The 15,991-nt window shown below is 41.9% G+C and overlaps 1 protein-coding gene across 5 annotated transcripts in view; it reads left to right on the plus strand.

The window, feature by feature from the left end:
* The window catches only part of PTGR2 (prostaglandin reductase 2), a 471,690-nt gene that overhangs the window by 326,738 nt on the left and 128,961 nt on the right, over nt 1-15,991 (plus strand). For all 5 annotated transcript variants that reach the window (XM_078659672.1, XM_078659674.1, XM_078659671.1 and 2 more), the window contains one exon: nt 5,956-6,126. In XM_078659672.1, coding sequence (XP_078515798.1) covers nt 5,956-6,126 — 171 coding nt within the window. The remainder of the gene's footprint in view (nt 1-5,955; nt 6,127-15,991) is intronic.

A 15,991-nucleotide genomic window follows, 5' to 3' on the forward strand; every position in this document is an offset into this window, starting at 1 on the left:
CATATCTCTCCTTCTCTCAAAGAACGCAAGTGGCTTCCTATTGAACTGCGGGCGAACTTCAGAACAGCCTGCCTCACCCACAAAGCCCTTCACACAGGCAAACCCGAATATCTGGCGGCCAAACTCAAAAAAGCTGGCCAGAACAGGACTCTCCGAAGCTCCAACACCTTACTTCTCATCCCGCAAAAATAACGAAAACAGAAAACCGCCGCCAGGTGCTTCACTGGCAATGCATCTAAAATCTGGAACTCTATTCCCCCTCACTTCAGAACTATCCTGTCCTTCGCTAAATTCAAAAGTCAGCTCAAAATCCTTTTCCTTGACCGATCCTTAACGAACAGATAGGAGCAGCTGTAGCCTTGAGATCCACACTTTCCTTCCCGGATTCAATGTTAATCAAGATCTTGATATGGTCCCGCCACCGCATTGTCATTGTGATTTTTATTGCTGAACTGTCTTGCCTTACTGTATTTGTGCTGCTATCTTTTCCTCTGCTATGTAACCGATGTGAAGCGCTCCGATACCCTCCGGTCAGGCTAGCGCTATACAAAACTTCTTAAATAAAATATTAGATCTTCTCTCATTATTACAGTGCCTGCATGCTGTAGTGCTGTTACAATTCCATGTTGGTAAGGCTGCTAATGCTGGTATGATTCCCATGCGTTAGGGAAAGAAATCTGTTAAATAAATGTTATATGTGCCGAAAAAGGGATGGTCATGTACGAGGTTGCAGAGAAGTCGGTGTAGTGTTTTATTACCATCCATGTGTGTGACCGGGTGCTGAAGTTGTTTTTGTCTGCCAGCGCAGAGATCATTCATTTTTGTGGTTTTGTTTGTTAGCCTTCTAAAGGTGTCAATAAAAGATATTCACTATTGCAATATCAACAATCAGCATTATATCTTAATGTGCCTTATGGCAAATGAAACATCAGCCGCAACTGACTTCCATCCAGTTCAGTAGCGGACCCCACCTCCTCTTGATATCATTGTCAATTAAAATCAATAAAGAAAGTTAGACATATATATATTTCAAATTGGTGAAGTTCAGATACAATCCTTGCAGTGACCCTCAAGGTTTCCAAAGCATGAGGTGTTTAAAGTATAGCCTTATAATTATAGATGAAGAATAACCACATTCATAATGAGCACAAAAGGCCATTTCTGATACAGCCTGATTGAATTCATTTAAACTAGGGGCCTCCAACCTTTTCTGTAATAAGAACTACTTAAGTTGAATGAAAATCATTCTGAGCTACTAATATTGCTTGTGTTTTAAAAATGACCACATCAGACAAGATTACATTAGTGAAACCATATGCAAGATACAAGCAGTAAAAAAAAGGCTTTGTCAGTGTGAAATGCCTGTACATAGGTAATACACAACAGCTGCAATGTACCCGATGCCTAGGTAATAATATAAGTAATAGGTCACCACAAGTTTTCACTCAACTATCAGCTTTAAATTTATCTTGGAAATAATCACTTATTCTTCAATCTTCAGCTTATAAGTTATGAAAATACACACATTTCCGTCTCAAATGCATATTTTTCAATTTTGGTAGACCAACATTAATTCAGCCCAGCAAAAGCTTTTAATTTAGTAGGTTGGCCTGCAGAGGAGAACAGATTATAGGTAGCTGGAGAGCTACTAGTAGCTCACAAATTACTCGTTGGAGAAGTTTTAAACTTTAGTGAGAAAACGAGCTGTAAGTGAAAGGAGTAAATAATAATGCTACAGTAGGCCTCAATGCTCCTGATGCAAGATATATGGCTTAAGCAGTGCTCTGTGTACCCAGATGATTACTAAAAACATCCAGAGCACCCATACATGGTAGTTTCCAATACAGCCGAATAAGACCATTTTCCATCTAAGGAATACAAAAACTATGGCAAAGGAATTTTAAAAGTCAAAAATACTTTGTGAACAACTTCTATGGGTTTAAAGCTTGCTTTAAGCCAGACTGTATAAACCTTCTGTAAAATGTGCAGCGAGCTAAGGCTGTAAAAGCAGCTTGGCTTTTCACACTCACTTAACTGCACTGTAGTATTTTTTTATACATTTCTTAGTTAGGTTTTTAACTTACAAATGTAACATTACATTCAGACTTACTTGTAAACACTAGACGTCTGATATTGAAGCTTACGTTGTATTATGCATGAAATAAACCTGAATTTAACAAGTGATCTATCCACAGCATCCACATGTCCATCTAGTGGTTCCAAAGTAGCGGATATCCAAATTAATAACACTTGTTCGGTGAAATGTTCCATTGGGGCACACTATAGTATTGAACCTTTCTCTGAGGCCCATAAGCTTCCACGTTCACCTAGATTTTGATTGGGTCCTCCAAAGGAGAAAATCCTGGACCAACCCTAAATTGGTGAAGTAATACAGCGACACTGGAAGACACGTACTGCAGGTGAAAGTTGTGGAAAAAGGTGTAATCTCAAAGATAAACCAGCAAAATTAGATCAGTAGGCCAGACATGCTCCCCAACAATAAGTGTGCACACAGTCCAGCACTAATATGACTGAATTGCATACACCAGCCCAAAGAGTTAACCTTCACCAGGTTAGAAAAACTCTTTTTTTAAATGGTCACCATATTAAAAACAGTATTGAAGAAGTTTCCAGGAGGTTCATACTGTGATGCAAAACCTCACAATATAAAGTTTAGTAGGTATGTGGTTTCAGTTATTATATGTAAGCCCATGTGCGCTTGTGAAGGTGGGTCAGTACAGGTCAGATCGGTGGGACAAGAGTGTGGTACGCTACAGGAATGCCCATTGTCGCCCCTACTGTTTGCTCTGGCAATGGAGCCATTGACAATAAAGGTTCATATGGGCCTGCATGAATGAGGGATAGAATTAGGCCACACTAGCCACATCTTGCTCTATGCAAATGATGTGTTTACCTCAGAGCGCCCAGGTCGTCGGTGGGACTTCTACTGGAGGTGCTGAGAGAGTTTGGAAATGTGTCCGGCCTCAAAATTACTAAAATGAAACCCTTGTTGTTCCGACTGGCGGTGTTGGGTGTGGTGCCTGGGGAGAGGCTGCCAGATTCAGGGGTGCAGTGGGAGACTGATCTCTTTCGATACCAGGGCACGATGGTGGCAGACACACTCAAAAAGCAATTGCAATATGGTATTGAGTGGGAGATAGGCTCCTTGTGGTCATCAGTGTGATTCTGGAATTCCCTGCTGTTGTCACTTATGGGAAGAATTGTGGTATCTAAGATGTTGTACCACGCTGCCTGTATGTGATCCAGAATTATTAGTGCCCCCTGCGAGCGGGTGTTTACCGCCAGTTGAATACACTTCTCACCTCGCTTAGTTGAGCAGGGAAGAGGAGCAGGATGGCCCATCAGTCGTTATTGAGGGATCACAAGGAGGGTGGGTTTGGGGTCCAGAATCTGGAATATTATCACTATGCATCTCACGTGCAACATGCAGCAAAATGGGTGGAGGACAGGAATAACTGGGAGCAGGAACTATTGGCGGGTATGGTGGAGGGATCAGGGCTACCAGCGCTGCTGATGGCGGGCTTAAGTGTGTCCTCTGCAGCTCCCTATGTGGTGCGTCAGACTGCTGCGGTATGGCGGAGATTGTTGACAGTGGTGATCAGGAGGGCCCTCTTTCACAGGGAGGTGCTGCTGTGGGTCTTGGCCTCGTTCAGACAGATGGAAGAAGTTATGTTGTTTCAAACCTGGCAAGAGGGAGGATGTGAACTGGCTGGTGATCTGTATCCAAATAGGGTATTTATATCCTTTGGGATGCAAGGACTCGGTTTGGGTTGAGACCTGGGCAGTTTCTGCACTATGCGGATGTGACTGACGTGCTCAGGGCTGCTTGGTCATTGTTACCTGTTGGGGCCGAAGGCATCGGCTACACTGGGTGCACTGTTGACCCTGGGGGTTGGGCGCCATCTTATCTCATTTTATAATATGCTGCTGGCTCATAAGGTTAGTGGGTTGCTGAGAGTGTGGTGGTAGTGGGTATGGTAGGGGAACCTTGGGACCCCCTTCTCAGTTGTGGACTGGGTCAAAATATGTGCGTTGTTGAGGTATGTGTTCAGAAGTGCCCAGTTGAAATTAATACATTTCAATTTTGTGCATCAGTACTTATATGACCCTCACGGGAATGCACAGAATCTATTCAGAGGGCTCTTCTGTTTGTCCTTGTGCAGAATTGTGGACACAGATTTTATGCACCTGGCGTGGGATTGTCCGCAGGTGAGAGACTTCTGGGTTAAGGTGGTAGATAGGCTAGGTCCGGGTATGGCTTTGGCCTGTACACTTATGCCACAGTTTTGTGTGTTGGGGCCATCTGGTTTGCCTTAAAAGGCATAAAATTACTTCTAGGTTCCTGCATTTAGCTCTCATGGATAGTTATCACGTGGATGGGGATTCGGGGTCCTGCAGAGGTGCGGTCGATCCAAGATGTCTCTGAGTGGTCGTGGCTGAGGAGACTCAGATGTGACACACTGGCTCGGATGCTGAATTCCAATTGACTTGGAAACTTGGAGCGCACTATGTACTACATTTCTGGATCCAGGTAGAGATGACACGGAGGATGACTCCACAGATAGTGAAGTGTAGCTATTGAGTGGTAGCGTGTGGGTGGGTGCAGGTGGTGGGCTATACCCATCTAGGACATGGGTTTGCTGTTTTTCTTTTTCTTGTCCTAGCATAAAAAGCTGGTCCCCCTTGTGTTCTGTTACTATATTTCACATCATGATGTGAATCATGCCTGAATCCGCTGCTACTGTACTGCAAGGTTGTATGTTGTTACATTGCTAAAAAAAATGTTTTAAAAATAAAGTAATTATGTGGTTACAGGGATGAGCTAAAGTGGGAGATGACACTAAAGCTAAATGCTGGTTACACCAGGTGGAGAATTTACTTAAGCGAGCAAATGACTAGAATTAAAACCTCAGACAACAAAGTGTGTGTCCTGGTAGGTCCATAAAACATGTTGAAACAGGTCTTGGAGTTTTTAAAAAAAATGATTTTTCACAAGGTCTTGGGTGATCCACCATTCTCTGTGATGTTTCTTATTGAGCGAGAAAATAATTAAGTATGCCTGCGCCTCCTCCAAGTAACACACCCATGCACACAGCTGTACTGCTCTAGAATGGACCATGACCTAATACTGAAAGAACTACATACAACATGAGTACTTCAAATTGCCTGTTCATGGAGTTTAGCCCCACTTTACAACAGGCAGTAAAGGTATTGATTTATGCTATGCGTCTAGTGGGAGAGATTGGACTATAGTCTTCCATGAACGAACCAGCCTGTGATTTTTTAACTTACCCTTTAGATGCCTTAAACGGTTAAAACTAATTTTCAATTGTGAAAGTAAGAGGGATTCATCACGAGGTGGCTCAAACCATTCTGAGCTCGACCTTGTTTGTGTTTAATGATAAAACAAATCTTAAGTATGAAAAAGTACTGGGAAGAAACGTCTCTGTATCATGAGGTACTTGAATAAAATGCACCTGTACTTTTCCTCTATTACATCAAATGAAAACAAAGGATCCTAGCTACAACTACATACAGGCTGCTCTTTCATGTTATCTCTTGAATATGTACATTTAATTTTTAAATAAATCAACTTTAATAATGCCACATCATGCATATTTAACTGTGTTTCCTGAAAGATGTTATATGCCACAAGGTCAAGGAAAACCTTTACTTTCTTCAGTTTGAAACATACGTTCATGCCAAAGCACTTAAAATGTCTATACATTAAACGAAGGATGTTGTTGTGTTTACACATGTTCCTCAGATTGCTTTCATGTATTCGATTTCCGGTTGTCATGGACATGTTTCCAGTGCAAGTAATGCTGTGCACCTGAATCAAAGTGAATGAAGTAGGTGTATGTAGACTCGGTATTTCACTATTGCCATTTTAGGCACATGTTCAGTCTCACTTTAAAATATGCTTTTTCTCAGCTTGACGCTCATCTTGTAGATGGACATCTCTCTTACTTCCTTGGTGCAGTCGGCATGCCGGGCCTCACAGCCTTGTTGGGAATAACGGAGAAGGGTCATGTGACACCAGGAGCCAATCAGACAATAGTAGTCAGTGGAGCTGCCGGAGCGTGCGGGTCGTTAGCAGGCCAGGTAAGCATTTAACATGGATCAAATCAAATACATTATATGTAGATTTTTATTTATATATGAAGAGATAAACGCAGGATTGTGGGATATGATTTTTATTGTTAAAAGTATTAAGTTCCATTGTCTTGGTTTAACAGTAATTACCCTTTAACCGTGTGAAGTTTAAACATAGGTGGCCGGAAACCAGCTGGTTGTTGTGCTTTTGGGGAGTTCCTTTAAATAATGAATCTACTTGGTAGCAAGGACCAGGCTGACATGGTTCTTCCTCAAGTAATGAAGAAGCTAAAGACTCCTTGACGGGCAGATCAACACAAATTATTGACAAGCACCTGTAAAGTTTGGGTGAACTATAACTCGATTTATTAAACAAGAGGAACTTGTGGAAATGGGCGGTGGTTCCAAACTACAGACAGAGAGCAGGTTCAAGAAAAAATATGCAAAGAAAATCGTATTTATTATTTTGCTGTTAGAAGAGGCAGAAACTTTTTTAAAAAGTGTTCAGTTGTCCGTAAGAAGTTAAACATCCATGCAAAATTGCCCCAGAAAATCAACCTAACACAGGTACAAAAAAGTCCTTTTAATGAGTATTGGTGGGGTTTAATTAAGTGCATAGTTAATATACAGGATTGAATTTTAATTGATTTGAGGAATTCGATAGTCCAGCAAAAGGCAAGAAGAGGGCAGTGCCTTGGGTTACCTAAAGCTGTATCATGTAAAGACTGATTTCAGGCTCAAAGAGTGGAGACATTTAGTGCGCTGAGTTCATTCCACTAGGATGGGCCTCACCTTGTTTTTTCTGTGGGTCAGAAAGACCGGGAAAAGTTCAAACAGAATTGAAACAAAAGAACATTTGAAAACAGCATTAGCAGCCACTAGTCTTATGGGTCAGACATCTCTTTAAAGAGATGAAATACAACAAAACATGGTGTGACCACTCTGAACTGCTATTTTAAAAAACGTACCTATCTTAGGAGAACAGATGCAGACACAGTACTGTACTCAGCTTCACAGCAGTCCTGAGCTAAAGCTGGCGATAGGCGGTTTCCCCTGCTTATGTTTAGGATGCTATTTTCGATTGAATGAAAGCTGTCTTACTATCCAGCAAGGGTTTCCTGGCGCTGTGGAAATCTCAACCAGGGAAAAGTTGGGCTATTCTGCATTACACGAATAGCCGCGTTTTCCAATACTTGTGGAAAGATATATGATTAAGTTCAGAATTAATACAGACAGGACAATTGTCCCAGGTTTTTGCAGCCAGAAAGGAGAATGAACGACATTGAAGTTTCAATATCAATGGTATCCTTATGTGGTATGCAACCGGCAACTACTCCGACCTCGGAGGCACATAGCATGAAAGGTAGGCTCTCTCTAGAAGTGCTTTCTGCCTGATGCCTAGTGAATATATATATTTTTATTAGTTGTGACATGTTTGTTCCTCAAATCTCGGGTAAAGTGCTTGTGCTGAAAAGGGGAAAAGGAGAGAGAGAAAGTGCAAGATAAAATTCTCGAAAGGACTCAGGCCGACTGCTTGAAGGAGTGCCGGTCATCTGTCCTTCTTTCCGAGTTCTTTAATCGCCGAATCCTTCTTTCCAAGTTCTTGTGCTGCTAAGTTCGAGAATGGACATATCTGTCCCTCCAATTTCTAGTAAAGTTCTTAAGTGTTGGAGGGGAGAGAAGGAAAGTGCAAATTAGAAGTTCTGGAAAGGACTCTGCCTGACTACACGATTGAGTACCGGTCATTTATTCTTCTATCCAAGTTCTTTTGTACCTGAATCCTTATTTTCGATTTCTTGTGCAAGACAGTTGGACAGATGAGCCACTTAGACATTTTATGACAGCTGCTCTGCAAGTACTTATTTGTGTTTCCCTTAAACCTGGTCGTAAAAGGATCTTCCTTTCGCTGTGTAAAGCCGGGCAAATGCATAGTAGGTGTAATAGGGACTCTGCTCCATTACCACAGAGGCGGCAATCCGAAGTTGACCAGGTCTGTAGCCATTTTGGAGTAAGATCCTTTCGCGTGAAGGACCCCGTCTCAGTAGAGTCAGTTTCCGCTTGTAATAGTCTGAGAAGCCTTCTTGTAAATATAGTTGCGGTGTCAGCTGTTATAGGTTGGCATCACCATCTATGCATAACTTTTGCCTGCCAATAAAGCTTTATCTGTTTGCAACGATGTTTGTTCACTTTATTGGTAATTTGTTTGAATGCAGAGTATGGCTTCAGTGTGTGCCAGGCTTCCTCAAGGTTTAATGTTAAAAGAGCTTGCACAGGAACAGATGGAGGGCAATAACCTCAGTTGAGCTGAAGCAGGTTGTTTGTCATCCAAAAAGAAATAGCCTTTAGGCAGCATTTAAGTTTGTCAAAGGTACCACCTGTGTCATCCTTAAAAGCAACCAACATCTGAGCGGTGATCATTAAATCTTTATCTTGAATTAGAAGACCAGAATGACGGGTCAACACTTTTGTTCAGGAACATCCTGTGCAACTAGAAACTTGGAAATTATAAATGAAATATTAACTCCTTGATTGTGTATCTGCCTGCAAATCAACAATAAAGTTTAAGCCACACAGCTGTGATGAGGTGAATTTGACATTTATCCAGTATTGGGGTATCTTTCATAGATTCACATGCCTGAATCATTCCCCGTCGCTGAGGCGGGAGTCCCACGGTATATAAAAAAGCAGTGCCAAAGGTAAATTATAGTAGTAGGCCTAAGAGAAAGGCCTGAGGCCTAAACTGTAGTAGCCTATCTACCTCATTATGCCAAAAGGACCAAAGATTTTCTCCCAACCAATCAGCTTACAGCACCCTCTAGAACACTCTCTGCAGAGCCAGTTCTCCTCAGATTTTCACCGCAGGCCGTTTGTGAAGGGAGTCTCCCTGAGCTCTGCTCAGTTTCTTCAGCTTTTACTTCTTTTTGGATCAACCTGGATCATACTTCATTTCTCTCACCCTATTAAGGATGTAATATGGCAGATTGGCAGAAAACTAGGTAATAGACTACGAAATATGTCTAACCTTTTCCTCAATACCTCTCACGTTCTGAGAGATGAGGCTATTATTGGGACTACAGATACTTTTATCTGCCAATTCTGATGAGGACAACAAGGATTCCTTCACCTCATAGGAGAGGTCAAAGGGAAAGGTCGCACCAGGAGCCTCCAGAGGGCGTGCATAAAGCCATAAAGACTCACCTCGAGTCTTATAAGGCATTTCTCGCAGAAAAAGGCAATTGGAAAAAACTTCCTCAGAGGCTGATCCTACAACTCATCAGGGAAATCCTCTTAACCTGACATTAGGAGTCTAAAAACTCCATGTCTCCTATTACTGCCTCACCAATTTTGACCTCATCTACGATGGTCTCGTCTACAATGGCCCCCTATGATGGTCGTAGACGATGGTAGTCTACGAAGGCCTCATCTATGACGGTCGTCGACGACTGCCTCATCTATGACTTTCGTCGACGACGGCCTCATCTACGACTGTCGTCGATGACGGCCTCATCTACGACGGTCGTTGTCGACTGCCTCATCTACGACGGTCGTCGACGACGGCCTCATCTACGACGGTCGTCGACGACGGCCTCATCTACGAACGGTCGTCGACGACGGCCTCATCTATGACGGTCGTCGACGACTGCCTCATCTACGACGATCATCGATGGTGGTCTTGTCTATTATGGTCTCTTTTACAATGGCATTGCCTAGGACAGCCTCAGCTAGACAACCTCATCTATTATGGTCATCTACAACGGTCGTCTATGACAATGGCCTAATCTATGTATGGCCTCATGTACGAATGGCCTCAACTACATATGGCCCCATCTATGAATGACCTCTTCCACGGATGGCCATCTTACGATTCCCTCATCTATGATTGCCTCAACTATGGACGCTTTCACCTATGATTGTCTCATTTATCATGGTATTGTCTATGACTGTCATCTATGACAGCCTTATCATCTATATATGACCTCATCTACCAATGGCCTCATCCAACAATGACCTCATCCAAGAATGGCCTCATCCAAGAATGGCCTCATCCAAGAATGGCCTCATCCAAGAATGGCCTCATCCATAAATGGCCTCATCATGAATGGCCTCATCCACAAATGGTAAAGTAAATCGCAAGAGGCCAGGATTGTGCAAAAATTGATTTTTTATTTTTATTTTCGTTTTTTCAAAGTGCACAGGACAGCCAACTCGTTTCGCTCCCCAACCATGGGAGCCTCGTCAGGGCTCCAAGACCTGCTGTGGTTCGGTCCCACTGGAATCCCAGGTTGAAAATTTGAAAAGCGTGGAGGCAGCACCAATCGTAAAGTAAATCGCAAGAGGCCAGGATTGTGCAAAAATAGATTTGTTTCTTTTTCTTTTCGTATTTTCAAAGTGCACAGGACAGCCAACGCGTTTCGCTCCCCAACCATGGGAGCTTCGTCCAGGCTGAAAACAACGTGAAATATACATATATATTAATAACACATACTAACATATAAAGAATACATCACAATACATACATAATTAAAAACAAATTGTACAGAGTCTGAGAACACGAAAGATGGCACTTCAAACAACAAAATCACATATACATATATACTAACATAGAAACTTCATGCAACCTTAAGTAAGGGAAACCTATAACTCCAAAAAAGCAGATAAGTTACAACTTAAGAAGTTATAGGTCTAATTTTTTCACCCCACAGGTCAGAGACATTGGGTGCATGAAGAAACATTGGAATAATGGGAAGGGAAGGGTAAGGTAATGAGTTAAAAATGAAAAAGAATAAGAAAGAAGCGGACTGGGAGACAACTAATGTCATAAACAGTCAGAGAACCGAACAATAGTGACCACGAGAAATACATATGATTCTCACCAGATTCAATAGATGTTATCAGTGCAGTAAAGGTGAGGAAATTCTGCACCAATGTAGTGGTACAAATACTGAAAGAAAGAAGGATATTGAACTCAATGCGAGTCCCAATAAACATGGAAATATGCATGACAAAAACAACAGTGAAAGGCTATGTTCGGGAGAAGCCTCATATACCGAAATTCCAACGATAATGAAATATGAATATGTATAAAACCAGCGTTTCCTAGCAATATGCAAATAATTGAAAGACTCCTACCTCCTCACCTAATAAAAAGGTTCAGAATTGCAAGAGTATATCCAGAAATGTAGGGGGCCATAGAGTGTGTCGCAAATCACATAACGTCAAAGTATCCTCATTGGGTTCATCTGTAAGGTAAGAAGGATATAACTAAATACAGAAACAAGCCAATTAAGCCCCAAGTTGGTCATGACAGACTATCCTGTATCAAAGACACAAACAAAATATATAGGATAGAAGTCCCCATACAATGCAAAGCAAGAACGCTCCTCCCATCAGTTGTTATCAGGGAAGCAAAACTCTCATAACCAACGCTAGTTTTAAGGTCTTAAGACCCTTTTCTTAAAATTGGAAAGACTACGCAAATTAGAGTTCAGTGGGTGGTGGGATGGGGTGACCTTGACACAATATCTTGAGAATGGAAAAGTCCCTAGGGGACTGAGGATTCTCATATTCCCCACCTTTGAGGATTTGAGTGAGAATTTGCTCAAAGAATGGGAGAGCAACCTAGAGGGAGCCTCACACACTATGATGAAAATCTTAGTAAGGCACTCTATGGAAAAGGATGAAAAGCTACAGGAAGAAATTGAGTTGATTGAGAAGGAGATTGGAGAATTAGGGGAGAAGGACCGAATTGAGAAGAATTTTGCCATTCAGAAACAAGTTATGGAAAACCATCAAATATATCTTAAGGACACGAAATTGAGAAAAATCAAGAGGGATGACCGTGATTATAAGGACGGTCAAATTTACACCTTCGCCAAAAAATTCGATAACCTATCTGTACCTGATGATAAAAAGAGAACCAGGGAGGAAAGGGATGATGGTGAAGATAATCAGTCAGTTAGTAACATTTCTATCTCCTCCACCAGCAGTGTTGCCTCTTCTACCACTGCACCAGATATCCCTTTAGGCGAGGGCTCTTCGTCGTTCCAAAAAGAACTGGCGAAGTTAGGAATGTCAAGTCGCCTACAACCAAAAAGGGAACAACCAAAACCAGGAGGGGGGGCAGGAGGTGGAAAAGTAACAGGGAAAACTGAAATGTCGGTAAAAGCAAAGAAGTAGTGAATATTGATAATGTGATAAATGTGACTGACAATATACGTGATCTGAAAATTGTTAACCTATCCAATAAAGTTCTTGATACTATGGAAGTGAAAGTTTTGAGTAAAGGTCTGAATTTTTGCCCCACCCAAATGGGTGATCTTGCTGATGTACATGTCGACTTGTTCAAATTCACCAGGTTGTTAAAATTGAAAGACTTTTTTTCGAATAAAGCTTTGAGTAATGTAAAAGTACCAGAGAGAATGGGTGAGAGTGAACATACTGTTGCCTCCATCCGTGCTGTTCACTTACTCATGACCCTTGATGAGGAGGAACAGACAGAATTACCTGCCTTGATGGACGAACTGGGTATTAGCCAAGAAATAACTAATGATAGTGGTTTACATCCTAGATCTAAATTCATTCCTACTTTTGGCTATCATCCTAATATAGATGTCTTTCATAAAAAGGTTACAGAGGAATTGTACAAATTAGACAAGTCAAATCAGTCTTGCTCAGGAACTAGAGCCAATCTCACTCATTCAGAAAGACAAGCCCTCAAAAACCTTAGGGACGATTCCAACATTGTTATATGCGAGGCTGATAATGGTGGGAGTGTTGTCATCATGAACCGGATCGTCTACTTTAGTGAGATTAAACGCCAACTTGATGATCGTCACAGTTATAGAGAGATTAAGAGCAACCCTATATCCCATGTGGTGAATGATATCAACGGAAGATTGTGTGAATGGAAGGACTCATGTCTATTGACGGAGGACGAATTCAAATTTCTACACGTGTCCCACCCTTCCTTCCCTTGCATTTACATCCTTCCCAAAATTCACAAGGGAGGGGAGGGTTTCCCACCTGGCAGGCCCATCATCTCAGCGGTGGGCTCGACTACAGAGGGCTTATCACACTATGTAGACCTTAAGTTTCAGAAACATGTACTTGATCTCCCCTCGTATATTCGAGATAGTAAAGATATCCTTGTGAAATTGAATGATTTTGAGTGGTCGGATGACCTTAGTTTTGTGACATTGGATGTCACCAGTCTTAAAACGTGTATTGACATAACACATGGGAAAAGGGCAGTTCAGTCGTTTCTAGATAGAGAGGACGCTCAGCTTTACTCACAAAACGAAATGATCATGCAAATGATAGATCTGATTCTGCTCAACAACTTCTTCCTTTTTGATGGTTGTTGGTACCAACAGACCAGTGGTACCGCGATGGGTTCCAGGTTTGCTCCTTCGTATGCCTGCCTCTTTATGGGGTGGTACGAGAGGGAGCATGCCTGGGCCCGATGTGCCTCCCCCTGGACCAATTACATCGTGTTCTGGGGGAGGTACATCGATGACGTGATTTGCCTCAGCTCGGGTACTATTGAAGATCTCGACAACTATTTCCTGTACCTCAATGACAATGCTTACAATGTCAAGTTTACTATGTCACATCATAAAAGCAGCATCAACGTTTTAGATGTTACATTATATGTACAGAATGGTCGGGTTCAAAGTAAACTTTACCGCAAGGAAACTTCCTGCAACTCAGTGCTGCATTCGTCTAGTGCGCATGCTAGTTCAGTCATCAAAAATATCCCCTTTGGGGAACCCACAAGGGTACGTAGGACTTGCAGTGAACAAAACACATTTTGGGAAAATGTAGATGAGACCAAACTAAGATTCCTTAAACGCGGTTACGACCAAAAAATCTTAGACAGAGCTGTATCTAGGATTGAGTCACTGGACAGGGACTCAACCCTTAAGAACAGGATTGAAAGAACCGAATTGGATAAAGGTTCAAGCAAAGTGAGATTTGTCACTCAGTATACGTCACACAGTGATAAAATATTCAATGTGTTTCGTAGGAATTGGCATTTGTTAACCGGAATTGGGGGTATCAAAAATCATATAGGTGAGAAGCCATCGGTCACCTATAGGAGGGGTGTTTCTTTACGTAACCAACTGTGTCCAAGTTACGTGACCACGCCCCTTAATGAAGGCAATTGGCTACCCCCCAAACCTGCAGGCTTTTTTACTTGTGGGATGTGCATTGTTTGTGAAATGGGTAGGAACAAGACCACTACTTTCGCATATAATGGTGACCGCAAGTTCAGGATAACTCATTTCTGTAACTGTAATACTCCCTTTACAGTTTATGTCCTCGGTTGCCCATGTGGTCGCATATATGTTGGCAGCAGCATACGACCTTTGAAATTGAGAATACAAGAACATTGCCGGGCAATCATCAATAGGGACACAAGACACCAACTAACGGAACATTACAATTCTGAACATGCCAATGATGACACCTTTTGGTTTCATGCAATTCAACACATTCCCTATAACAAGAGAGGTGGGAATAGGGAGTTAGCCTTAAGGAGGGAGGAAGCTAAATGGATTTGTCGCTTTCGGGCGATCAACCAAGGACACAATTCTGACAATGAAATGGATCACTTCTTATAATGCATTCCTTGCCCTAGCATTTGGTATCATTGACTGTTTGAAGTTTTTGCGATCTAGTCTCCCTAGCATGGTTCAACACCATACTTGACGCAATGTAATATTCTTGCTGATTGCGCATTTTAGAACTATGTGTGATGAGGATAAGCACACTTTGTGTCAGACTACTGTATAATATTCTATTTTTGCCTCAGAAGCTCCATTTGTCTTGTATGATCAATATTTTCTCTTCCTCTTTTTTGGTATAATCAAGAAATTCCTGTGTATGGAACTGTTTATTTTGTTTCCCTTTTGTTTTTTTCTTTCTTTTTATTAAATCCCTTTTGCGGTCCAATTTGTTTTTACCTTAGACATTATTCTATTTATCTAGCCACTTCGTGTGCCAGCGATAGCACATTTCACATCGGGCCTCAGTGGCATGTGTTCTTTATAGGCTTATGCAACTTACTTGTCTTTCGAATACTAACAGGTTAGTCATGAAATGTGGGTAATATACGCATTATATCCCCCGTAATGGTCATCTAATGAGGGCTCATTCTGGCATCGCTCTCTGGTGGTTTTGACTGCACTTTATTGCTCACTGTTGACTATAAATGGCTCAGTTAACCTTCCGGTTGGCTGGCCTTATTTGTCTTAATTCCTAAGTCTGAAATTTACAGGCGCTAATAAACTATTTTATTTTCCTACATAATTATTCTAATTGTGCTGGTATATCGATTCCAGTTATTTATGTTACAATTTTAAATAACTCTGGAAAGACCATATCCGTATTGGTGCATTGACTACAGGGTTTTGGATGTATTCTCCCTTGGCGTTTTAGTGAATTTTGGTCAGTTCATCATGGCCGCCGCATTGTCGACTCCTACTGTGTCCTTTATCGCTTATTAACATCAGGTGGTTAGATCATGTGATCGGCCCGTCGGGTGTAAAAAGTTGGCCCTGTTTTCATTTTTTCGTTTGTTATAATCTGCCGGGGGTCGTCGCGTCCGTACAACTTTATTAAGGTAAACGCTGCCTAGGAAGATTACATTAGAAAGCCAGACTTGTGTGGTTCCGTTTTGTATATTTTGCTTGACTTGTTTGGTTTTATATCCAATTGCCGAGGTTCGTGATGCATGATCTTAAGCAGGACCTCTTGAATGTTAACTTGACTCTGTGTAGTGGAAAAAAGGGGGGCTTAGGTGCCCCGTTTTTCAGATCATTTATGTCTGCACCCTCGGTGGGTAGATGTCGGGCTGAGACGGGTTTACGGA

This window comes from Lissotriton helveticus, chromosome 9 (genome assembly GCF_964261635.1).
Source record: "Lissotriton helveticus chromosome 9, aLisHel1.1, whole genome shotgun sequence".
NCBI classification, from domain to species: Eukaryota; Metazoa; Chordata; class Amphibia; order Caudata; family Salamandridae; genus Lissotriton; species Lissotriton helveticus.